This window comes from Ooceraea biroi, chromosome 11 (genome assembly GCF_003672135.1).
Source record: "Ooceraea biroi isolate clonal line C1 chromosome 11, Obir_v5.4, whole genome shotgun sequence".
NCBI classification, from domain to species: Eukaryota; Metazoa; Arthropoda; class Insecta; order Hymenoptera; family Formicidae; genus Ooceraea; species Ooceraea biroi.
Window position 1 is genome coordinate 2,470,185 of NC_039516.1, and position 26,918 is coordinate 2,497,102.

The 26,918-nt window shown below is 43.5% G+C and overlaps 2 protein-coding genes and 1 long non-coding RNA gene across 4 annotated transcripts in view; 2 read left to right on the top strand and 1 right to left on the bottom strand.

Annotated features, from left to right (window-relative positions):
• Positions 1 to 1,442: 1,442 nt before the first annotated feature.
• Positions 1,443 to 4,990, bottom strand: LOC105288244. Its single transcript, XM_020034515.2, has 3 exons — positions 4,710 to 4,990; positions 4,208 to 4,335; positions 1,443 to 2,020 (listed from the first exon to the last, which is right to left on the bottom strand). Exons 1-3 carry the CDS (start codon positions 4,899 to 4,901, stop codon positions 1,735 to 1,737), a joined length of 606 nt encoding a protein of 201 aa, XP_019890074.1. The 5' UTR covers positions 4,902 to 4,990; the 3' UTR covers positions 1,443 to 1,734.
• Positions 4,991 to 7,449: 2,459 nt separating this feature from the next.
• Positions 7,450 to 26,918, top strand: part of LOC105288246 (breast cancer anti-estrogen resistance protein 1) — a 44,188-nt gene continuing 24,719 nt past the window's right edge. Inside the window, exon 1 of one of the 2 annotated variants that reach the window (XM_011354361.3) lies at positions 7,450 to 7,964. In XM_011354361.3, coding sequence (XP_011352663.1) covers positions 7,920 to 7,964 — 45 coding nt within the window. In that variant the 5' untranslated portion in view covers positions 7,450 to 7,919. The remainder of the gene's footprint in view (positions 7,965 to 26,918) is intronic. The other variant, XM_026973700.1, reaches the window with a different exon arrangement.
• Positions 7,971 to 26,042, top strand: LOC113562919. Its single transcript, XR_003407250.1, has 2 exons — positions 7,971 to 11,744; positions 13,432 to 26,042. It is a non-coding gene; the product is annotated as an uncharacterized LOC113562919 (long non-coding RNA).

Genomic DNA, 26,918 nt, shown 5'->3' on the forward strand with positions numbered 1-26,918 from the left:
AGGCTGCCGCGGAGGTTTTTCTCCCCATAACTTTGCCATTTTTAAGATATCAGAATGCGGCTTGGATCATCTTTCTCGACTCATCGCGACCTTTCCAACAACGCCCAGTTACGATCACCAGGAGCCGAGAAAAACGGCAGTTAAAGGCTGTCGGGGGTTTTCTCCCCATTTTCCATGATAAAAATAGAGGTGTATCTCGAAAGAGGTAAACACTTCAGTAAAGTCTGTAATCTTATTGAGCGCAATGTTGCCGTAGCATTTCAAGTGAACAATATTAAATGGAAACTTCGTTTCTCACGTCAATCGCTTTCTGCTTCCGATGCATCGGGGATTGCGACACTGCCTTGGCATTTCCGACTTATCCAATAAAACTTCACGTCTTTGTCAGTCGAGCTGTTGCAATTTTCAAGAGAACAATTAACATAAAATTACATGATAAATAAATGCGGCAATATTATCGATTGTTTTAGGAAAAGGTGTTACAATTTTGCGTATTTTTCAAACATTCTCTGCGACTTTTCACGGAAAATTGATCCAATGAAATAATTTCTTCTTTATATTTGCGATTTATTCCCGCGAATGTTCTTATATGTTTTTTATCTTAATATTTAAATTGAATTTTAACCTGCACACATATGGTACAGATCAATAAGAGCACTCTTTCGATTGCGCGATACTTGATTCTAACTAACTTCAATCAGAAATTTCAGAGAGGGAGAGAATCCTCCTCCTCCTATTCTAAAAAAGGCGTGCTAACTTCGTGAAGTTCTTTTTTATCGAATATTGAGGCCTCTTTTCTGCGACGCTGATTGGTTCTCTCGCTTGGCTCGAACTTCGTGTGACTTGAACTTCGTGTTGCGAATGTCAGAATGTCATAGTGGCTGTCAGTGCGGTTATATTAATTTATTATTTCTTAGGAACGTGAAAACGGCAGCTGTCAATTCTGTCAAATTTGTATTGACGAAACATAAAAAAAAAATAACACCTCTAACGCCTTTTTTAGAATAGGATTTGTGTTATTTATTATATAATAAATAATAGATGAATATTATTATTCGAAAACATTATTAATATTGAAAAATAAAATAGCGCGCGCCTGTGGTGCTAGTAGAATAAAAAATAATGATTTCAACAACTCAGAACTTCTCGGAAAAGAAAAAATTTTTACGGGCTAGAATTTTTTCATTTTCGAGTTTACGGTATTTTCAATAGCAGAGAACTCTAGCAATATAAAAAATACTGATATCAACAACTCAGAACTACTCGGAAAAAGAAAAAATTTCTAAGGGCTAGAACTTTTTCATTTCTGAGTTTACGGTATTTTCAATAGCAGAGAACTCTAGGCAATATGCCAATTAATAATATAAACATCTCAGAACTCCTCGGAAAAAGAAAAAATTTTTTAATAAATAATAGAATATTATTATTCGAAAACATTATTAACATTGAAAAATACAATAGCGCGCGCCTGTGTTGTACTAGTTAGATAAAAATCGATTGTACAATAGCTTCATCGCTTCTCTAACATCTGCGTAACTTTATAAATGATTATTTATCAGAACAGCAAAAAGTTTCTCTATTTATTACGGCGATTACATCAGTTACAGCTGATCGAATGATCGAAGATGCGATCCTCCGCGCATCTTTCTCTCTCTCTTTCTCGATTTCTCGTCAGCTACACAAATAATTGAGGAAATAACTGTGGGCGCGCGCTCGGTCCTGCGGCGCTCGCGGTTACACGTTGCAATGCGTATCGAACGCATCCTCCCGCTCGAATCTGACGCGTGCAACCGCCAGCAGGAGTATCGACGCCAGACTGGCGGCCGTTAGTCCGCGACCTTGCCATCGGCAATTTATTCGCCGGTTGGGGTATTTTACCAGCGGCCATCCGTTCCCCGGCAGGCACCATCCATTCCGGATCAAGCGAGCTAAGATTATTCCAGTCCCTCCGAAGCTTTCCAGCGTGGTGTCTGCAGTTGTCTTTCCGTATTCCATCCCTTCGCGCCATCGCTTCGCTACACTAAAACAGATATTATTATATATTTCGTTTTCGCAGAAATGCTTTTAGGAGAAATCGGAATTCTTCCCAGTAGCCTATCTCGTAATAAATGATATGTGAATGAGAAATGAGGAGATAGTTCAGAAGACGGACAACTTTTTGAATTGCGAAATCGGTGAAAGTAGGATATTACACGTCACGTTTACGTTTACAGATTTGCAGTTGTAAGTGGCATCGCATAAATCGAGCATGAGCTACGTCTAGAGGCGTCGCGGTTTAAATTTAAATCTGTTTTACGCCTCTCGTAATTCCTGCAGGATATTCCGTAGGCGAGATGCACGTTTGCAACAACGTACGTGGCTACGTACGATCGTAACAGCTCATGAAAATCCTCTGGCTATTTTAAGGAGAGCCGAGAGCGAGAGAGACGAGAAGGAGAAGAGAGAAAGGCGAACGAGGGGAGGAAAGACGCAATTCGCGCGCAATTCTGCACAGTCGATAGGATAATAACTTTTAATTGAACGCCATTTTCTAATTAAGGATCGAAGCGCGCTAGAGCAAATCGAATTCAACTCCTCGAACACCGAGTGATCATCGACGTCGCGCGCACGCAGATGAATGTGTTACTGCACGCTTCGCTTCGCGCACAGTGAGCCTTAAGTGCATCAGCCTTCCACCTCCATTTCCTGCCTTGTCAAAGACGGGAGAAATATGTCCCGGGTAACTAAAGTTTAATTGAACCCCCGGTTATCGTATTACTCGAATAATATAGCCTGCCAAGTCCGAATCGAATACGTACACGCATTTGTTTGCTGATTAAGTGATATTTTTTTGCAGCAAGACAGGAGAAAATACAGCGAGAGTTACTGATTTATAAGGGATGCCCGTAACGAGAGGGATTTGATAACGAGCGCAATTTTGAATAAACGGTATCTTAACGGAGCATCGCGATTATTAACGAGAAAAGAGCGATAAAAGGACCGACGGAGACTTTTTGATCGTGGTATCCGTTTCGCTCTGGCATTCCGTTTTACGCAGCAGACATGATTGTTGATTTCTCGTTCGGATCGCGTTTGCATAATTGGAAATATTTCGATTCTTTCGCAACAAGTGCAGCGGAGAGCAACCGAGGAAGGATAATTGATGCTCCAGAGGCGGATGCCCCGCAGACTCGTTTCTCCTTACTTTGACACTGCTAAATGCGATTCCCGGCGCACCTGGCTCTATCCTGAATCTGCAAGGCAAAGCCGTACTGCACTCGCGGAAGCGAAGAAACCGCCTCGAGGATCTGTTTTCATCGGTCGCCGATCATTCACGTCGCCGGAATTGCATTAGCTAGTCGCAAGTATCGGGAATCGCGACGATGATGTGCAAGCACCTTGGACGAAGATTCTGGTCGTTCATCATTTCGTGACGGATAATTCCGATCAGAAGTAGATCGACAGCTGCTATGAATATATGTGAAAATATAATATATAATGTAAAAATCACATTATAGTATAATTTTATAACAAATTATTAATATATCCTGAGCAAATATAATAATACGTGCATAATAAATTTCAACGTTGTACATTTGGAGATCGACACCACGTCGTGCACCTCCAAGACTAACAGACACTGGTTCATTCATTGGACAAAAAGAGATTGATTCACTTCAAAACGCCGGGAGCACTCGTGAGCCTAAAAGTACTTGTGAGTTGGTATGCGGCTCAATTACGTGGAAGAAACGTGGCGCAAATTAATGGGAGACGAAGCGTGGGACGAGGGGGAAAAAAAAGAAGAGGAGACGCTGACGCGAGAGCGAAGTGGTGTCGTTCAGCTTCCTTCCCGGGGGTACTTGTGCCGACAAATCGATTATATTAGATAGAGTGCTCGAGCTGATGAAGAAACGATTTACTCGTGAGAGATGAAATAGTTCGAGTTTCCCATTTCCTCTCTCTCTCTCTCTCTCTCTCTCTCTCAAGGAGCATCTACAAGAGGAACTCGAATGCTGCATTCATCGTTAACGCGAGTCTTCTTGTCGATTCTCTGAGAGCTCTGCTAGCTTAATATTTGCGAATGACGAATAAGTTGGTTCTCGATTGAAGTGATACCCCGCAGCGTGTTGAATCAATATTTAGACAATGCCATTCCGCTCGCTGCCGAGCAATCTCCGACACGTGACACATGCACATTCCATCAGACTAAATCACAATCTGCACATACGTTCTTTCATTACAGTAGAGCCCCATGTATCCTAGCTCGCTAGAAACTCGCTCTGACATTGTTGTTTGTGGAACTTTCGACCAACTATTTGTAACATTCTCCTCTTGCATCCTCCAAGCAAACAGAGACTACAACAAACAATGCAACAAATGCTCCGTTTAATATACTCTATCTGCTTCATTCACTTCACTCCCGCAACTTTATATTGTTATTAGTTATATATTAAAAATTAAAATATATAAATAAAATATCAAAAATATGTTATTATTTTTTTTAATAGTATCTTTGTTATCCAACTTGTATGTCCATCGCATGAACTGTTCAATCTAGCACGCAGATGCAGACGATCTTTAATATCATTTACGTAAGGAAAAGCGATACTTGCGCCGAGCGCAATTTGTCGGCCAACGAACCTCGACATTGCCTTGCCCGGGGTCATTTCACCTATGGGACAAAGAGGAGCTCGTGTGCGTGTCATTTTTCAGCGATCGTTTCCGTTTACCTTCTCCCTGCACGTCACCGAGTCACCGTCCGAGTCGCACCCTTCGTGTGAAAACGAGTCCTGGTCATCCCAACGAGGGTCTCCCTTTCGCGGAAAAACATGTGGCGGGAGGATCCTGGTTTTCTTTAGCTTCGTCATCGCTCGCCTCCTCCTCCTCCTCCTCCGACCACCACTTCCGCCGAGAACCGGCATGTTTTATGGATGCACTCCGAGACCTCTCACGGTACTATCGGCCCGCTGAATATTTATCCGTTTATTTATTTAGACCAGCTAGAAGAAGAAGCCCGTTACTGCAACATGACGTGATTCACAAGTCGTTATGCTCTATTATTTACAGCGACTATCGTGTAAATTAAATCATGTAACAATTCGCGAGAAACAATCGATGAAATTGTCGCTTTCCTTCTCCAACATCAATTAATTTTTAAAACTTAATTAAATTAAATAAATTATAATAATCATCCCCTTAATATCGAATTACTGCAATTGAAATCAATAACCCGGGAAGGAAATGTTATTTCTGTTTATTGCAACGATAACGCAGTACTTGTTGCAAACAACACAATGCGTAACGAGGAAACCGGTCTCGCGATTTATCCGTCTCGCGCGACGATCCGTAATCGCCCCGCGAGGGGCATGATTTAGAATCAATCAACCATTTGTTGTGTGGGAATCGACTGCGAATTGTCCCGGAAGTCGAGCGTCCGACGACGCGGATAAGAGCGATCTCGCCGGATGTAGGTCGTAGAAAGCTGCGCGACCGAGGAAAGTGGTACTCGCGCCGTTTTAATTGAAATTGTCTTGTCGGTTTATGCATGCGGGGTGCCGGGACAGGGTGCAAAAGGGTGTTTTCCCTTCCTAGCCCTTCCTCTCCCCTGTCTTGCCGGATTTTCGGACGGTAACTCACGTGGAAGATGCGTTTTGCATGTGAAACGATGCAAGATGAAAGTGCCAGGGCGTCCGCAGGATTTTTTTCAGGGGGGAGGCATGATTCAAAATGTTATTCCCGGACTTAGAATACTTATATAATTATAATAATAATTATCATTATTTTAAATTATATAATTATAATTATAATTTAAAATTTATACACCTTTTGGTAAAAAACCAAAACTTTCTCACCGCGACAAGATACTATAAACGTGCGTTACGTCTGCAATCTTCTTTCTTTATTTCAAAGAATAACAAGTGTTTAATTGTTTGCTGATTCCGGAAAGGAGGCCCAGTCTTGCTGCCCCCTGCGGACGCCCATGGTGCCAGGTAACAGGTATTTCCCATATGCTTACAAGATTCCCGTACAGGTGCACGCGAAATATGCGCATAGCGTCTAACCTAACCTCGTCACCCATGCATAATAATGTGCGCCGCGACTGATAAGCGAAGTACCGCTTGCAGGTGAGATAGCTCGCAATCGCCGACGTGAGGGACGATAATTAAGCAGTGCTACCTTTCGGATGCAAATGTCCTTATCAGATAAGAGAGAAAGGCAAGAAAAAACGTCTTTATCGCGTCGACTTAAAAGATAAACGTTCGCGTAAACATCAACATGAGAGAAAAGACCTCGCGCGATGACGTTACTGCTCGACTTTCGTTTCGGCGATCGACGAGTCAAGCTTCTTGACTCGCTAGTAAGCAGAAATCGTGCGAAGGGAAGAGCGTACGAGAAGCACGACTAATATGGCAAACTATCGTGTACCACGTGACGTGTTCATTCACGTTTTCGGCGAAAAACATTGACTCGTCCCGATAAGAGGTATTTGATTTGATGACAGTCATTTATGGAGATTCATGTGTGGTGATTCATGCCTCGTGACGCAATCGGTTTGCTTCTCGCGACTTTAAACAGGTGTGGCGCGTGGAAATTCCGTCCCGCTATTCGCCAATATTTATTCAGCGTCTTCGTCCGAAATTCGCCTCCTTAACCTTCAATCAGTACGTTTATTTATTGCATTCTCAAATGCTACTCCGCGCCTAATCTTCAAGTGAACCGCGTGTAAATAATGAGCTTTTTGTAAATAACAGTAGCACAAATTGGAATGCCAAACATTAAGACAAGAAATCTTGCGTGAGAATTTGCAGAAATGGCGATGCGCAGCGATCTCCTGTTCCTGTAAACATTCTCATAAATTTTCACCGTTCGACGGATGTAAGTGCGATGACGCGCGATACATTATCATTACTCTCGCCTTAGTTTCTGGCGTTTCGAGGCATTCCGGCGTGGAAAAGAAAATAATATAATGCGGGGTCCATGGTCCTTGGAGGGACCGGTTGACGTAACCGGTCCACTATTTTTAACCGCGTCCTTTTGTTTCACTTTTTCCCGCCGCTCCCCGTCCTTGTTCCCGTCTCTGCATTCCCCTCTTCCCACACGTTCGCGCGCGAGTGAAGGAAAGTTTCCTCCGTTTTTCCATTTCTGTCCCTGTGATTAAACATGCGAGTATACTTACAATGTTTCTCGTCACGTTTCGGCGTTTCTTCTCACGGCGCAGCGGGCAAGCAAGCAAAATGACTGCGTGACACGCGAACTTCCCGCGAAGAAGAAACGTTTTCGACATGTCACGGAGGAAGCCGCACAATCGCGCGTAGCCGTGGGCTGTCGATAGTCCTCTATCGATAGTCGTTACCCATCAAGTTTCGGAAACGCCGTGCTTCGATTCGGAGCTCGGACGCGTACGCGCGAGGGATGACAGCCTTTCGGGCGCGTCCGCCGATGCTCGGCGGTGCTCGGCCGCGCAGCTACACCGCCCGGACCCGTCAGTCTTGCGCACGCCTTCGACGCGTGGGGTTGTGTCGTTGCCCGCTGCTCTCTGGCGTTTTCTTTCGCGGTTAGGGAACACCTCGCTTCGCCGATCTCTCGCGAATCCCAGTCTGCATCGCGATCTCGGAAGCGTCCGCGGTACGATCGACGGTGCTGCGTGGTTCCGGTACAGTGAGGAAAACCGTGCGAGCGAGGACGAGCGAAGGAGAAACGAGGAACGAGGGAAGCGAGAAGAAGACAGAGAGAGAGAGAAAGAGCGAGCAGGACGGTCGGAGTGGTCGGAGTGCTGCTCGTGATCGATCTCGCAGAGTGTCGCGCGTCAAGGTGTTTTCTCCTCGCGTACGAGTACGAGCCGATCTCTTATTATTATGTCACCGATCGCGTGTGGTCACCGTAGATCGCTTTGACTTCGAAGTGACTCGCGAAACCAAGGAACGACGTCCAACGCAACGATGTTACCGCAGACACCCGATATCATCCCGACTACACTCAATCAGGTAAGTGTCCGTAGTGGCGGTGCACGGTGCACGCGCGCCGGTCATCACCGATTGCCGCCGATCACGTATCACTTTGAGCATTCAAGAAAGTTAGAATTCGTTAGAACGCGAGATGGATTCGCGGATATGTTCACGACCAGCTTGCGACTTGGGATCGCGATCGGTGAAATGTATGCACATGTAACGGCATTGCCGAGCACATATTTGGCGAATCGAAAGTTGTAACGACAGGTCAGACACGTGACCTGTCGAGATGCTGGTCACGTGATCACACGAATTTTATTAATTGTTTCTTTATGGCGGTGTTATTTTAATAAGAATTAAGAATGCTTTAATAGAAAAATTTGTTACTTTTAATAGAAGAATTACTATTTTTCTATTGCACTTACTCGTGTATTTTATAATATAATACTTTGTATTTTGTTGTAAGAGATCGATATTATATCGACGAAACAAGATTGAGAAAAATATCGAGCGCACAACCTCGGGATAAATAAATGGCGTGACGCGTTAGTCCATATTTATCGAAGCCGCCGGAAGTGAACCGGTTCGCGGCTCCGGAGTATCGCGATTTTTCGCGATCGTTGGAAAACGACGCGATGCATTTCGCGGGGAAACATTATTCAAAATGAATGTTTAATGTTAGACAACAGGTAATGGAGTAACAGTTTAATTCTCCGCGATTTCCCGCACCGGTACGGTTGAATTATTTTATATCGCCATAGTCGCGCGCGATTAAGCCGGTTGCGTGCGATATTTAAAGCTCCGTTACTCCGCGGATCATACGTGTATGATGTTTCGCGTTGCAGCGCGCGCCGGGCAGAAATTGATTAACCTTGGTACTCTGCGATCCGATAGAGTCGAATGATCGTCTTAAGGTCACGCTGGATACTTTTGGATCACGCGCGATATATCTCCCGAGAGAAATAACGCCCAGCATCATTCGGCTGTGCGGATGTAATCGATTCGAGCAAAGTCTGAATACTGAGTACCACGGCTAGACAGCATCCACTTTAGTTATCCTAGGAATTTTAATGAAAACTCGCTCCGCCTGCGATTGTTTGCTTTCCGCCGCGAATGAGTGATAAATCCTGCACAACGTCCGCTGAATCCGCAATTTTTCAACCTTAACCTTAGGGGAAATATTAATTGCAATGTTTAATCGCTCGTATTATCAATATTACGGCGCGCGATGAATTTTACGTTGTAGCACATTTCAAAAGGGGGAAACATAGCGATAATTTTATTATAATGCATATATCTTGGCTATTATATATATTGACTATTATATATTATGTATTGGCTATTAGGTTGGCGCAAAAATAGTTGCGACTTTTGTTATTGATAATTGAAAACTGCAGGTATTTTTGCCACTTAATATATCATGGGTATCATTTAGCCGCAACAACATTGTATGCAACTTTTCGCGAAAATATTTAGCAAGAATTGATTGAAAGTTATAATTTTTAGAGATTGATTATGCTGAAGACAATGATGCTTCTCGTTGAAGACATTTTGAATGTCTTTCCCGCAATCTGCCACGAAAATTGAAGCTGGAGTATTATCAAACAATGCATGACAGTTTACGTATCATTTTCAGTGATGAAAAAGGCGTATGCGAGGAAAGGCAGACATTATCGATAACCGGAAGGTTTTGCGAACTCGCGCAGACGACGTGACAATATTGATATTTTATCATATATAAAGTGACTCGAGTGGTTTATCTTCTCTTTCTGCTCTTTACGTTACGCTTTATGTATCTTGAACGTGATACAATCGATCAAACGGACTGGACTTTAAAAATGATTTCTGTCGTACGGTATTTCCCTCCGATATTGAACTTTTATGAGCGAAATCTTTATACGTGGACGTTGAACTAGATTGCAAGATTGTAAACTAATTTTTGCGCGTATATTTTTTACGTGTACGATCCTGAAGAGAAAGAGCTGTAATTTGGAAGAAGTTTATCCCATTAGAGCTTCAACAGGTGGACTGTAAATTGATAATCTCGCTTCGCTAATGTTTTGAAAGACGCTGCAAATCTTGTTTCCCGCTGAGGTTCATCGATTGCTGTTTTTTTATGCCAACATAATATAAAATTATTTTTCAAGGTACGACATGCCAGGAAAATCGATTTACACAATTATTACGTTTTCAATAACAATTTCTGGAATGAAATTCATCGTTGAACGCGGCTGCAACAAGCGCGTTGGAATTGCTGTAATTGCCGCGAACAATTGTGGCATACATTTTTCACACATCGTCAGCGTGTTGGTTTCGAAACGTCGATTAGTTATCCCGATCGAATTTTGCTAGGTCAAAAATTACCGTTGACAATGTGTAACGTGATGTAACGTATCACGTATTCAACGTCAGCAGAAACTCACACCTGAAAATCAATAATAACATTCTTGGTGAAATTGATTCTCTAGGAAATTGATCTTTCTTTATAAAAAATGAATAATCTCTGCTTAATCTTAATAAACTGTTAAGAAACAGATCTCAAAAAAGTGCACTGTCAAAATTTACTCTAAAAATCTGCGGAGTAAACACGTATCTTTTACAATAAAATCCTTAATAAATCAGGGTCCACTTGTTATAGCACACAAACAGGTAAATTTTTTATGGCAACAGAGGACATTTCTGACGAACTTCTCACGAGTAACATGGACTTTTCCAAGTAGCCTCGATAATTCCAGAGGAAAACCACGGTACATTACCCCATGTGTGTTGTCCATGTCCGATTTTGTCTTCTGGTGTTTCCTCCTCGCACTCGTTGCTCAGGTTTATCGTCCGTGGAAGGTGCGTGACGTACTTCACGAGAGAATTCTTCAAGCGAGTCTTATCGATTGCTTCAAGAGCCTGTGTTAAATAAGGCAGCACTTCGTGCATTCTGATACACGACACTTCTCGCACGGAGACGCCCAAGCGTCAAATTGGAACGAATCGACGAATTGGACGCCTGGTGTAACAATTAACTCCACTGGAATTCGCACTTGCAATTTGCGATTTGGCGATCTGTCAACTTCTGCAAACGAACTCCATTCCACATGACCACTCCCATGAGTCGAGGATTAACAACAGTATTTGCAGAATCAGCCAAGTTAACGCCCAGCACATGGTATATCAGCGGCATCGCGGTGTGATAACGCGTTGCGCTCAACCGCTGGCATTTCATCGTCATCGCGCGATTCCGTCATGCGTGTTTTATTCAAATACCGTTTCATGCAAATGTCGTTGACGTCGCGGCCTTTACAGAAGCTGTTACGAACAAGTCGAGCGCCGCTTGACCTCGCAGCGATTCTAGTACATTGTTGCGGAATTGAACGTGGCAGAAGTGCAGCATCGCGGTTAATCCCTTTTCCGGTGAAAATTTGCAGAAAATGCACGAGTACGCCGCTCGCAGGCTCTCGATGATGATAAATCGCAAAAGTGGCGAATAATGATGACAAAATAAATAGCGCAGCTGGGAGAAAAAAATAGTTACGTGTTACGTGGGAAAATAATGATGAGAAACGGAACACGAGGTGATATTTCAACGGCACGTACAGGCCGAGGCTGTGAGAAAAATTCAGGGTTATTCGCGTGGTTACGAAAACGTGGAACGGGGAGTTTAATGATTGCAGGCTCGAGATGCCTTCCGCGCGCGCGGTGTTCCGTGTTAATGATCACGTTGTCATTCATGCGCTGTATGTGTCACGAATTGCACGAATCGCGTCCAAACACAAACCGGATATTAAAACAGAACGTTCTGCCGAAGGCGATCGCGAACGTTTCTCCGTGAACACCGGTGTGAACCTGGCACCTGACTTTAACGAAATGAAAATTTTCGGGCATATTTCGTTTGTACCTGTTTGTACCATCGTTCGTTTCGTTTGTACCTTAACAGTTTAAAAGTTATAAGGGGTCAAACAATAGTCAGCACCCGACTAAAAGATATCCGAATTTTAATAATGCCATTCGAAAGAGCATCGTTTGTACCTTCAGGAACCATCGTTTAAATCGTTTGTACCTCAACGGAACCAGAAATACAAACTTTTAAAAATTTGAAAAAAACGTCCAAGAGGTATCTTCGTAAATTTTTGAGATATCGCAAAACGGCCAACGACATTCGAAAGAGCTCGATTAGCACCCGTTTGTACCTCCGTTTAAATCATTTGTACCTCAAAGCGACCGGAAGTACAGGCTCTTCAAAAAACGTCCAAGAGGTACTTTCGCCAATTATCGAGATATTCGAAAACGGCCAACGGCGGTCGAAAGAGCTCGGATAGTGCCTGTTTGTACCTGCGTTCAAATCGTTTGTTCAAAGGAACCGGAAGTACAGCATTTTCACAGTAAAACAAATAGTTGTTCGTACCTCCGTTGTTTGTAGAGAGGTACAAACGATTTGAACGGAGGTACAAACAGGCGCTATCCAAGCTCTTTCGACCGCCGTTGGCCGTTTTCGAATATCTCGAAAATTGGCGAAAGTACCTCTTGGACGTTTTTTGAAGAGCCTATACTTCCGGTCCCTTTGAGGTACAAACGATTTGAACGGAGGTACAAACCGGTAGAAACTATGCTCCTTCGAATGGCGTTGGGCATTTTCGGATATCTCTACAAACAACGGAGGTACGAACAACTATTTGTTTTACTTTGAAAATGCTGTACTTCCAGTACCTGTGAGGTTTAAACCATTTGAACGGAGGTACAAACAGGCGCTATCCGAGCTCTGTCGACCGCCGTTGGCCGTTTTCGAATATCTCGAAAATTGGCGAAAGTACCTCTTGGACGTTTTTTGAAGAGCCTATACTTCCGGTCCCTTTGAGGTACAAACGATTTGAACGGAGGTACAAACCGGTAGAAACTATGCTCCTTCGAATGGCGTTGGGTATTTTCGGATATCTCTACAAACAACGGAGGTACGAACAACTATTTGTTTTACTTTGAAAATGCTGTACTTCCGGTTCCTTTGAGGTACAAACGATTTAAACGGTGGATTCTGAAGGTACAAATGATGCTCTTTCGAATGTCGTTATCCATTTTGCGATATCTCAAAAATTGACGAAGATACCTCTTGGACGTATCTTTTTCAAAGTTTTAAAAGTTTGTACTTCCGGTTCCTTTGAGGTACAAACGATTTAAATGGTGGATTCTGAAGGTACAAATGATGCTCTTTCGAATGCCTTTAGCCGTTTTGCGATATCTCAAAAATTGACGAAGATACCTCTTGGACCTATTTTTTGAAAAGCCTGTACTTCCGGTTCCGTTGAGGTACAAACGATTTAAACGATGGTTCCTGAAGGTACAAACGATGCTCTTTCGAATGGCATTATTAAAATTTGGATATCTTTTAGTCGGGTGCTGACTATTGTTTGACCCCTTATAACTTTTAAACTGTTAAGGTACAAACGAAACGAACGATGGTACAAACAGGTACAAACGAAATATACCCGAAAATTTTCATTTCGTTAAAGTCAGGTGCCAGGTTCACACCGGTTCCGTGAACACGTTTTCCGGACGCGATCGCGATTTCGATCATCGTGAATTGAAAAGCGAATGGTAATTCGCGATCATCAGCAATATCTGATCATAATCTGATGATTCTTCGCCAACTTGGGAAACCTGTTAGTACGGGATGCGTTACGCTTGGCAGGATTTTTCGAAATATTATCTAGTAATCTTGTCGTACTATGCGCTTTCTAGTAACGAACGAACATTATCGCTTAATGATAGCGCTGTAAAAGCATTCTCGTAACGGGCATTCTCCACTATGACTCGTGATCGTGATGATCGATCCGCCGATACACGGATACATCGGATCTTGTCGATATTAAGGCGGAGCGAAATCGTTCCGCTCTGAAATTAAGCTCTGGAGATTTTAATGAGTAAATCCGCGCCAGATAATTAAGGATCCCCGGGAAGAGATGGGACGCATCCGTTTCGTAATCGAGTCTACAGCCCTTTGATCATCCTTCGCCTTCGTCTTTTATAAGTTGCATGCTAATAGCAAGAAGAAATGAAGAAAGAACAATATTCACAGGAACGTTGACTCTCGGTATCTCCGCTTTCCTCTCCTGAGGGAAAATGATGAGCTTATTATCGGCTTTCACGGTTGAGGCGAGAAAGGACATATCACTGAGCAGATACGGCCGAGGTTGAATAAAATTAACACCGTGGAAAGATCCGAACGATAATTTCGCTTCGATAAACGGCTCGCGCATAAACGGCTGAAAAGTGCAGTTATGCAAATCAAGGTGGGAACGATTTTGCGGCGCGCGGAAGCATAACTTCTCGTACCGATCACCGTAATTAAATCTGTACACTTGCGTCGTTTATACTCGAGCGAGGTCCCATTTATCGGACCACTCGGACACGGTGGTCTCGCGGATTAATAAATCGGCGAGGGGAGAAAGGGGGTAGTCTAAATCGTCGCCGCGGTAATTACGTTGTGCGACTTCTATTGCAAAGTAGAAGGAGAACCCGGCGCGAAAAATCGCTTCCGCCGTGTCGCGGATCAATTAACGATTTTTCATGCTAATTAGAGTGCCGGGACCACCGCCTTATCCGCGTGAAGCAAGACTCCCGAGTCGTATATTGACTCTAAATAATCCAATGCGATTAGAGTATCGGCGTCGGGCCGGCATGCACTCGCATGAGAAAAGGTTGTGCAACTAGTTATGAGTGGCTGCTTACCAAGGCGAGCGTGGAGCGCGTAGAGAGACTTTATTACCTCGTTCTTTGTTCTGTATTTATTATGCTTCTTTAAATACCGCGGTGTTTGCAGAAATAGCATGGCATTCTTTCAAGTACACGTGGACTGCTTTATATATTACGCAATTTGTTTATTTTATTTTATGATGCGGGTTATATGCAATCGAATCCAGCACAGAACGTAAAAGTTCTGTAAATAGAAACTTTTAATCCAATTATTTGACTATGTAATATCTATATATTTATAATATCTATAATTATAGATTTTTAAATCTATAATACTATATGACACTTACCGGGTGATTGACACGTTTGACTTTTGTGAAATCTGCGGGACCATTTAATGATAGTGTTCAGTCACACGTTTCGAAAAGATCTTTGACACAATAATTTCGAGTTTTCTGCATATACTGAGGAAGGTCCAGTCGTGGGTTCCTCGAGGCTGCATCGTGATTGCATTGCCCGGAGCGGAGACGAGAGAGCAGCGTGTGGCTTTCGGGCCCAAAAGGCTCGAAACGGCGAATGGTTTTTTCTCAAGACGAAGCCGGCGGTCTAATGAGATTTTGCGGTCGACAGTGGCGTAATTGGGGGCGGGAGTGCCCTGTGCCCCGCTTCTTAAAAGCCACCCGCTTCCGCGCGCGCGTTTTAACGCGTTTTAATTTACCGTTAGCTGCACTCGCGGTTACCTGCCGCTCATTGGAGAAAGGTGAGTGTATCGGTCCCGGTATATAAGGACGAAGAATGAGCGGAGGACGCCGGTCTCCCACTTTTTCTGGCCATCGAGAGGGGCATGAATATACGTTCGCCAAACGGTATGCGATCTTGCGGAGCTTGCCGATCGTGAAACTGCCGTAAACCGTAGAAATCGAGTTGTGCATTTAGTGACGAGTCTCGACGTAGCTTCGCACAAGAGTACATTGAGCAGTTCCGTGTCTGATACATAGAGATTCATTGACACTCATTGAGATTCTAAAAAATAACACAATTCATTCAGTATATTATGAAAAAATGAATTTAAAACGTAAATAAACTCTGGGATACGAAAGATGAATTATTGAAAAATTATTACAATATATAATAATTGATAAAATGGATTAAAGAACGGAAATTGTTTTATATAAAATAACTTGTTACCTAATAATGTGTCTGCTTTGTGGTTATTATGGTGAAAAACGTGGGCGGATTTTTTATCCTGGTGTGACATTGACCAGACGTGCAAGGAAACCCGAGGTCGAGAGTAGAGAGAAGTAGAGAGAATACTGCGATCGATCGGTCTCGAGGTATGCCAGCGACGTAGACGTGTCTCAAAGCCACCCTCACTGACTTTCTCTTCTTTCGTATACGTTGTTAAATATTAAGAGCGTCAACAACGGTGGTTGTACTGGCGGTGATAGCACTTGGAAAAAATCGATAAATTCTTGATAAATTTGTCGTCCAACAGACGCGAACACATTAGAAAACGTGAAAGTAATATCGGCTATTTTTGTGTGAATAAATTATGAACACCGCATTATTCAACGATGATACTTGATATAAAACGAGCGAATATTTACGCGATTGCCTTTTCAATCAACGTTTTACGTGGAAATCTTCAAGTCGGAATCGTCACTTGTGCAATTGATAACGTTTTGTTGAAGGATGAAACGATCTAAGCCACCGTACTGGCCAATGTAACACATTGATAATTATATCACATATGATATCATATCACATATGATATCAGTTTTTTAAAGGTGTTTTAATAAATTCACACACACATGAGCCTGTGCGCGTATATGCACGCGTTCTTTGATCCGCTGTAGCTTATATCGCGATAAGTCCGGATAAGTACGGATTTTCAAGTGTAATTGAACAAAGGATTCGAGAATATAATTTGTTGTGGCAATTTTTGCCGTTCAGCATATCGGAAGGTTCACCGAAGACTTTGATTAAAGAAAGTCTCGTGTTTGCGTTCACAATCAGTTAGAAATCTCGACAGTCGGTCGATTGTTCTCGCTTTCTCGATGGGTACTGCGTACTGTGTTTGGTTTAGCAACAAGTTGTCGGTCTATGCTTCGCTCTATTGCAACTCACCGATCCTAATAAAGGTATAGACAATGAATTGCGTAAAAACGGTAGTGCCGGTTCTCTCGGTCGTCCGACATGCCGCATTCTCGCGTTCCTCAAGTGATCATTTCAGAAGCTCGAATCTTGCTCGAATGGGTGGCACGATATTTTTTATCCGACCAGGACATTGATCTGCCCATATTCAAGACATATCGATACACGGAGGGATAATCTGCAACGATTCCCACGGTCTTCAAGATACTTCACACACGCGAACATCCACGCCTCTCAGCACGCTACCTTTTCAAGGTGTTTCAGAGGCTGAATCTTGGCGGGTGCAGGGTGCATCAGCCGCGAGAATCGTTCGTGTTCGCCAAGAAAATCCACCAAACCATTATGGAACTTGATTGCACGTGTTTTCAGGATCGCGTCAGTCATCGCGATTTTTCTTTCTCTTCCCTTGGCTCTTTTGTACCTCGTCTTCGATCGGATTTACGATACGTCTTGATCGCGTTCCGAGGAGTTGCCTTTCGACGCAATGAATCGCGTGATTCTTTAACGCACCAGCACACTTGGAATTGATTACGTCTCGCCGATCGAATAACACTCGGCAGGGAAGATGACGGAGGGTCCGAGGGGGATGCCGAGCGATAAAATTATCCGGATGGATTTGTCGCTGTGTGCTCGCCGCGTGTCACGTTCACGTTGTAAAATCCGATTGAGAATCACGGGGGGAACGTTTAATCGCGTGACAGCGCGAACCGCCCGATAAACTCGCGATATTACATACTTCGGGTCCCTTACATCGCGCTTTTGCAACCCTCTTTGCCTCGAATCACCTGCGCACGTAATGCGGTCGCTGCTTGGTAGGTTTCTGCCTGAAACACCTTGTAGAAGATCGTGATGCGCGCGAGACGCAGCGGATTATTCGATTCGGCCTTTCATGAACTTTTTTTCTCCTTACCTCTCCTTACCTCCATTCAAAGAGGACCGCATTGTCGGAGTTTGACGCACCCTACGTATATGGAGCAGGTGCGCGGTTTACCTGCCGCGGGCGGTACTGCTTTTTCATTTTCTCCACTTTGCTCTGCCTTCTGGCCCCGCCACCGTTGTGCCTCATTGCTCCTTTCCTTTTTCTTCCGCAGCATCTTCCCGTCCTTTTCTCCGTCGCCGCACTTGCCGCGAATTAATACCGCACGCATAAAAGGAACGTTTACACGTGAGTAACGTTGGACTATCGTTATTGCGCGGCGACGTGATTGCAACACGCACGCGAATTTCGACTCGATTTACCGCAAACTGTTGTGGCGTATCTAAAATCGCACGAATACAAAGTGAATTTTCTTACTTGCGAATTGCTGTTGGAAACGGTTAGCAGGTAATATAAAGCGAGATTTCTAGGATAATTCGAGGAACAAATCTCAAAAATCAGATTCTTTCAAAAGTAAAGGTGGGACTTTATGTATTGCGATTATCGCTGAGTTATTGTATAAAGGTGGTGGAAGTCAATAAGCCTCTCGGGAGGTAATTTAGTTCTTATAACTTCGGGCCTTTATAAACGTTCTGTTCCGTGCATCCTGTGAGAAAACTCTCCGGAATCCGTTTATTTATTTGAACTGATCCGCCGGCCACCAGCAGCGAATATTCGAAAGGAACGCTAAAGGTCTTAGTTCTACCTTTTCCATCCTTTATATTTCTTCAAAGAATATTAGGAAGAGATAAGTTACATGAAGAAAGCGGCTTTCACTTCATAAAGCGTAACTTAAGGGATAATGTCAGACTACACTAAATAGTAAATTAATTTGTAACCAAAATAGAATACAGAATTCAGAATTATTCAATCAATCATCACTTACATTTATTAATCTTCTTCGAGTTCTCGGTTTTTAGCTTCTTTAAGATTTTTCAATTCTGAACTAGATGTTTCAATCGATTGTTTGAGAACTCTCTCATCCGGAGATTCGGAAATCAGTCAATCACGCGAGAGATGATTCGGTTGTACGTGTGCGTGCGTGCGTGCGTGCGTGCGACATGGGTCCCATGACGAATCATCGTCCCACGGCTGTAATGCCATGACGGCGATGTGGGTCGCAGGTCAAATGACGAAACATTCGCTCGATGTGGGTAAAACTAATTCCTCGACCTTCGCGAGTCGCCAGGAAGTACTCGTGTTCCGCCCGCATTAAATCAAGGATCTTCATAGGAATCCAATGATGATCTTTGCCTTTACGCAACGCCGACTTGACAGAAACGAACATGAGTCATAATTCATGCTGCGTAACATCCTGCTAGTTAAACTTCGCGATTCGTACGATGGAAAAAGTGCTACAAGTCTTATTTCTCGATCGTTTTACTTGCTATGGGAAGAAGAGAGAGATAGAGAAAAAGAGAAAGATGAAATAAAAAAAATGATATTTTCTCGTTGCTGAAGGCGAAAGGAACCGACGTGAGTTCCATCAGCGAGCGACGTCGCAGCAGATATTCCGGGGGGAACTTCCACTCTCCGGGTAGAATCTAATCTCTCGTAGACAGGGGCGATCACGCTGCACAACGATGGCGGGGCTGCCGCCGTCGACGGAACACCCCATTTCTACCGGCTTAAAACGTCGTAAGACGAAAAACAGAGACCCAAAGCAAAGACCTTTTGTTGAAACGTTAAAGCTCGCTTAATTGCTCGCTTGTTCCGGATCGAATCGCACCTATTACGACGCTTCTGCAAATCTCCAATTAACATGCTCCAAGTTGAACTGTAACCCGAGTCTCGGGTCATTTACTGGACACATATTTTTGTCGGAAACAAATGGAGCATTCAAAAGTTTTCAGTTTTCAAAACGTTTTAATTCACGAGATCACGAAGCGAACTCATTACTGCTGCAAGATGATAACTAAAGATCTGTTTAAACAACAATCGAGCAATCAAATCACCTTTTCTTACAAAAGCTACTCCTCCCTTTGTCGAATAATTTTATTACGTTCTCTCGTGCGACGACGGCGGAGACCACGGTAAAGCTAATCCACTCAAGTCGTCTGTATGCTTACTTTGAGGCACTTTAAGTCATCGTTGTTGCAACTGCACTCCGCGTGTAGGATTTCCAGAGACGCGTTTCGTTCCGAGTGGAATGTTTGTGCTAGACACGTTCGCGCTCTATTCCCTCCCTTTCTCCTGCCCTTTTCTGTGGCACTTTCCTTCTTCTCGCGCTTCCATTTCGCTCTTCCAGTCGTACTTTGAAGTCGCCGTCGACGTTTGTCGTGCAAACCAGTTTATTACTACGTGCGCGCGGGTCATGGAGAAACCCGTCGCGTATCTCATCTTGCGGACAATTTTTCCGCAACGTGCGTGTTACATTTGTCAAACCTCGCGCTTCCGCCATGCAAGATGCACGAAGATTACTCTGTCTGATGACAAATCTTTTTATCAAACCAAAATAAGCTTCTGCCGCGATTCCAATTCCACTGTGAATCAAAGCGAACTTAAACAAGCAGTGGAATTTTTCGTTCAAATAAAAATTTCTTTTATTTCTAGCTCGAACATTTGATTTTTTTGTTCTTCTCCAATTGGTTGTAAACTAACGAACAATTGCGGATTCTATAAACATTGTTTACCAATTATAAAATAATAATAATATTATTATTATTACTTTAATTCGTTCGTTTATATTTTACACAGATTTTATAACGCACCGTCAGTAACATCGATCCGTTCTTTTTGGAAAATATCACTCTCGAAATTATCTAATCTTATCGTTCATGCGCGTGTCCGGGGATCGATCGCATTACGTGAACGATAAACGTTGCTATTAATAAAATCACGTCTTTTTCCCGTACTGATATGTTTTATTCGGAAAAATTCTTCACGTAGTCATTTCCTTGATTTTCCACTCTTTTCATTAGGTCGCTCCTTTCATTTACAGTTACGCCAAAAGCGTTAGCAACAATCTCGCGAATGACCGGTAGAATGCGATATACGAGCGTAGAAAAGAGCTTCCTGTAATGTAATTTTGGCCTTCGCGGATTGTCTTGGAAAGGAGCAACGAACTCTCTGCCATTCTGGCTAGTTGCTTGGATTCGTTCATTATGTTGCTCGTACAGCGTATCAAATGATGGACGAATATGGAGGAACATAAAAGAACGAGAAACTATAATCTTCCTTTATTTCCACGGTAAGAGGAAAGAATTCTTTTTCTTAATTTTCAATCGTTTATCCGGTCGATGAACTTTTATCTTCCTCATAAAATGTTTTTTCTTTGGGCGGTTTGGCTTCCAATTGCGACTTTTACTCGACCGTTATCGCCGTTATATGATTATGATAATTGTTTAATTTGACGCTTCTCGCTTGTGTGATATTTTGCGAATTTTTTAAGACTGTTTTGACGTCATCGCGCAGATTAATTATATTCTTGAACTTGAATAGCACGGCCGATTGTATCAAGTGTGACGACAGTTTAGGACGCGAATGCCCGTGCTTGCCGGCACTTTGATTTCACGGTGCTATCTCGATAAATTATTGCCGACTGTCTGGACGTTAAAGAATTATTACGTGCTCACGCCCCTAACGTGGAAGGCGCGGTGCGTAGGACCACACGAGATATCTTTTCGCCGTGAATAACACACGCGATGCACTTGCACGTCGTCCGCTTATAAAAGCGCAGTCACGCCCGCCGACTCGGTCGTCAGAAAATTTCTCAGCGATAAAAACGTCATTGAATTAAACTCTAATTAAGTTCCTTCTCTCATTCCTCTCCTTTTTATAATATATATCGTCGCTTACACGAATAGATAACAATCTAGATGCGCGCTTTATTACTCGGTGCAACCAGAACACCGTGTTATTACACGTGTCAAAGCGATTTCAGATAAGCAGATTTAATGCTCGATTGATGATACCAGACTGCTTAAACACCCGAGATGCTCTCTCACCAGGATCGACGAAATCTTCGGTCACGCGAGAAGGATGAAGGCCGATTTTTTTAGCGTGCGTCCGGTCTAGCGATTAAATTGATCTTATCGGGGTGAATACCATAGGCCATAAGGGATTAATATCTTCTCCATGGCGCAAATTTCCCGAGGACATCTTACGCGCTTCTCGTGATCATCATGCGTTGCCTCTCATTGATATTCGCGGCGTTTGTCGTCTGTGGAAAGGAATCTGATCGATATCAGGCGTGAATGCGGCGCGCGCGCTGATTGGAATATTAATGGTAAGGGTGGATGCGTGAAAGAACGGGAATCAACAAAGTTCTGTATGCCAGATGTATGAAACCTGCAGTCTTCCATCAATTTATACGCGTATCATTACGTGCATAATTAATTCGGTGTAATAATGATTATAATAATTAATGCGAATTCGGTGTATGCCATACACGATCCGGATTCTGGATCCGATTGTGGCGTATGTGAATTTGATAGGCCATTTCTAGCAAATTAAGTTCTGGATACACGAAATGCCATCATTTAAACTTTAAAAATATTAAATATCAGACTTATGTGAACTTGGCACTCCACTTTTGCTGAAATTATAGCATTTTGGAGAAATGATTGGTTACTCTACGGCAACCGCTCTGGTTACTTCCATCCGCAAGGAAAACGGTCTTCATCAAGTTATCTGTCGATATCCTTCGATTTCACGAGTCGCCGATCTCCTCGCCGGAAGCGAGAGGGCTCGATTAACCGGAAACTCCATCGCGGCTAAACCGTTTCGTCGTGTGGTGGATGACTGGTCGTCTTCAGCCAGAAGTATCCGCGGCTCGTTTCTAGTTTGCTCGATATTTGCCCGAGGCTTCGTCGTTTACCGAACGTTTGATTATGAATTTTATTTATACGCATTATGCGAATTAGGATCCGCTTACGTATTATAAAATCCGTCTGGGAATAAGTCGTACTCCTGTGAGCACATTTCTTGCATTTCTCTCACGTCCGTCACACTCTTCTCTATTCACCCAGCAAGCTTAAAGCCGCGCATTCTGATCTCGCGTTTTATTTGGCGAATCTGCGAAATCCCAGGGAATCAAAGGCTCATGCAGAAACGATATGTGCGCGAATCGGTTTGAGTAATGTCGGCGATAATTCAAACTTCGTATCGAGCTTTCCAGAATTTATCGCCACGTGTACGTGAGTGTACTATCGACACTGACGGATTAAGACCGAACGGCGCGGTGGATACGAAATCATTTAGCCGAGTGCATATGGTGTTACCGCACGCATCGTGCGCGGGAATGCGGATAGGCAGGATAAAAATGACACGGGTTGAGACGAGGGCGCGATCCTGACGGAGATAAAAACCCGGCGGAAACGGCACGGGATCGATACAGCGATGGGGTACGTCATCGCTACATGAGGACCACGCCACGTGGGTCACTGCAATGATTCTTATGAATGCGATCCCTGTGCTCCTTCAGAGGATGCGTGACAGCCGACAGGCAGCACATCGTACGTGTCCGTCGCGATTTTAATGGAACATCGATCTTGATTTCACGCTCGACGCCCCTCGATCGTTGCATCGCAAACACTTTCGTGACATTCGGGTGCCTATGCAAAGATATTGGCGCCTTCTGAACACTTGCACCCTCCTGATGCTCTTCCAGACTACGTTTTTATTATGACTTTTTTAACCGTTATATAGATTGAACAAACTGGAGAACGAAATGTATCTTAAGTATTTTTTTCAATGATAAAAGGCGAATTATGATCATCACACGATCGTATGTATTATTCGGGCGTCTAGGTGTATGTAGATGTAATTGTTTATATTAAAAAATAGTTAGTTCATGTTTGATATATAATCCCAGAATCATAATAGATCAAGTAGATATATTATCAATCATAATCATAATCAATATATCATAGATCATAATAGACAATATTATATGAATTTCTTATATTATATAATAATAACGAATACGTTCGCGAAAAATACATGTGTAGAGATCGTCCGCGCGCTTTCGGAACGCAAAGTGTTAAAACGTATCTTCCCCATCTGTGCATATGTCATACCCAGGTATTATATCGGCACACTTGAACAGGATTCTCATGCATTTTAACGACTCTCGCGATCTTTGTGTGGATGAATGCCGGCCGCCATCGATAATTTGAGGGTGGGACCGGGCGCCCGCGCGCAAACAAAAGGTAACGTGGAATATGCATCCGGCAGGTATGCATCCGCATGGGGTTTTCATTTCCTACTCGGTTATTTGCGAGTGTCGTCGATCGTTCAACGACACGCATTTCACGCACACGGCTGGGGACGAAAACGCGAATATTTGCAGTCGCGTCGCGCGCCGATACGTTTCTATCGAGGGAAAAAAAAGATTGCGCAGGATTATGTGTCCATTTAGCAAACAGATACTGTTTATAACGGCACGTCGTTCTTGTAAAATCCAATGGTTATTGATATATGGCAAAATTTGAATTGAATGTCTGCTGTCAAGCGGACGAGCTGTAGTGTGGAACCTGTTCAGAAAAGAGCGCTTGTGAAAAAATATCAGTAGAATTTTATAGAAACAATTTGAGTACTATCCCAAACATTGAATCATGTTTTAATAGAAAATAGTAGAAATTTTAGTAGAGAATAGAAAAAATAAAAAAGTGATTTAGAGAGAGAGAGAGAGAGAGAGGTATCTTTATAAAACAATTTTAGCTGGGCGACTTGGAGGAAGTTGCAAGTTCCTCGGATTGCGAGGGTGTTTCTTCCGAGGGCTTAAACGTCCGATTAGTCATATGACTGAACCGAGCCCTTAGAAGGGCTCGCATTGTCCAAGTGGTCCGAGCATCAAGTTTCGAGTTTCTTTTTCCTTTCCTTCCGCATCATCGTAGTCTCTCTTCCTCTCTCGAGCTGCGAAATTCTCAACGAAGAGAATTATCTCGCACGACAATGCGTATAACACGAGTTACGTGGGCGTCCATTGAATGGCTCTTGAGAGTTGTCCTTAAGACGACTGCGTGCAGAACACCGCGACATTCTGCAGAACAACATGTCTCAAAGCTGAATGAGAAAGAAAAGCTCTTGAGACCTCTATCGAACTGCCACTTCTTGAGTAGAACGGAAGAGGAGTGAAATAACGATGGACAACTAAGGATGCGAAGAAAGGAAGGAAGAAGGGAAACGAGGAAACATGATTAATTGCACAGCATGAGAACAACGAGACAGAAGAAATTAAATGTATGATCGCATTTAGTAGGGCATAAGTCAATGTGTGAACCGATGAAGTGAATGGTCAAAGTTGACTGAGGCTGGTCGCTCTTACCACATGTAAACCAAATGTTCAGTACACGTTCCATTGTTTTCTGCCGCTCAGCCTCCGGTCGCTGTGGACCAGTCGTCATTCTCAATTTCCTCCGCGAGAAATCTCGGACGTCGCCGATGACGACACGTGTTACATCGTAGTTTAGAACTGTGAGCTGACGAACGTGCAGCATTCATCTCCAGTGTATCGCCAGGATACACGTACGAATACTGAGCGGATGAGTGTGGGTGCATCGGCACACGCGTATACATATACGCAGCATCTCGCTTCTTATCCGCGAGACCAAGAGGGAGCAAAAGGACCGACGACACTCGGATCGTGCAAATTGATTCGGGTGCAGAAACTGGTCTCGTAAACTCGACCGGATGCTCTTAATGATCGGCAATTTCAGCGTTACGTTACGTGAGAGAGCGAGCCTCGTCGACGTGTTTCCTCGGCGTGTCGGCGTGTGTGTGCACAAGCGATCGGCGTCGACTTCGGGGCCGTGCACACCTCGAGACCCGATGGGAATTTAATTTTTATGGTAAAAGAAAATAGAGAAAGGTGAAGTAAAAGCAGGTTGAGCGAGAGCTGATTCATTTGCGAGCGCCGCAAACGCCGGTCGTTTCGCATGCGAGACGGCGATTCGCGTGAAGCGAAGAAATGAACATCCCGAGACGCGCCGTTAAGTATCTCACCCCCTTAAACGGGATCGCGCCTCTTGGTGCACCCTCGTTTAAAAAGTGAGCACGAACGGGGACACTCCAGCAGAAGGACGTCGTCGGCTCTTTATTATCCCGCGACTAAGGGGAGAACAAGCGGCCACGGATAAAGCGCAAGGGCTTCTGATTATCCATTCGTCCTGGAGGCCTTCACGTTTTCGGCGTTGCTCGAGCTTCCCCCTTTATCGTCTTACCGCACAGGATGCGCATATGAGGTGCACCTATGCATATTTATGAGGTATCAGTGGCTGGTCGAACGAATTGGGCGCTGAGGCTCCTAATCACGTCCAGCGCTTACGTGGTGTGGTTCCTAATGCTTTAGACTCAGGTAACTTTGAGGGTGCAACATGAAGTTACTTTTTTTAATAATTATAATTGTTTAGAAAGTCAGAGCAAAAGAGATAAATAAAATTTTGATATCGTTAATTGGCTGTGATGGACTGTTAGAAATATTAGTCGCGCGAAAAGCCAGAACAATTATTCTTGATTAAATTAAGATCAGCATTTCTAAAGCGTTATTTTACTTGATACGATCTTTACTTTCGCAACGTTGCACGCATAAAACGCGAGTCTCGCGTCTCCCTGTGTCGTTGACTTCATCACCGGACGGGAACAAAGAGTCGTTTAGCTTTATTCGCGTGACATCGCAGAAGAATGACTACAAGACAGTCATTTTTCCAGCTCGTCCACTCTCACAAAGGAGACCCTGTCTCCTACACGCAGGATATTCCAAATAAATGTGGCACGGCACGAAAAGATCAGATGTGTTGGTGCCTGTTGGCACCTCGCGAGTCCCATATCTCGCGCGAGCGAGATAACTCACCGTATCTTGTAATCCTGCTGCACATACAAAAGGTGTGTTCCGCCTTTTCTACATGTATTGTTCACTTTCTTCATGCACCTCCTTTTCCAATAATCTCCTAACGTCTCGAGTATCAGGAAAAGTATCCACCCCAAAAATGTGCTTTGAACGATAAAATGAAGCTTCTATGCAAATTATATCTCTAAGTTGCATGATCGATCGCTGAATTCAAATCTAAAAAATCGTATAATTTTCAAGTTTAAGATTGCGGCTCCAGCATGTGGATGAGACGGTCAGAGTTTGAAAAATCCTGATTTTGGATTTAAATCTAAGCGATCTATCAAAAGTATTCAGACTCGTTTGAATTCTATTAAAATTGCTATCAGAAATCGCTCCTTCTGCTATTCCAATTGAATTCTTCCAAGAATCTGGGCCCCAAAAGAAATATAAAGACTACTTGGAACATATCGCG

What these genes read in the sequence shown, in the direction of transcription:
- LOC105288244 (XM_020034515.2), bottom strand. Translation starts at nt 4,901, where the DNA reads ATGCCGGTTCTCGGCGGAAGTGGTGGTCGGAGGAGGAGGAGGAGGAGG. An exon ending in CGGTGACGTGCAGGGAGAAG is followed by an intron (nt 4,336 to 4,709) that starts GTAAACGGAAAC and finishes TGTTTGTTGTAG; the next exon opens with TCTCTGTTTGCTTGGAGGAT. An exon ending in CTCTACTGTAATGAAAGAAC is followed by an intron (nt 2,021 to 4,207) that starts GTATGTGCAGAT and finishes TATCTGTTTTAG; the next exon opens with TGTAGCGAAGCGATGGCGCG.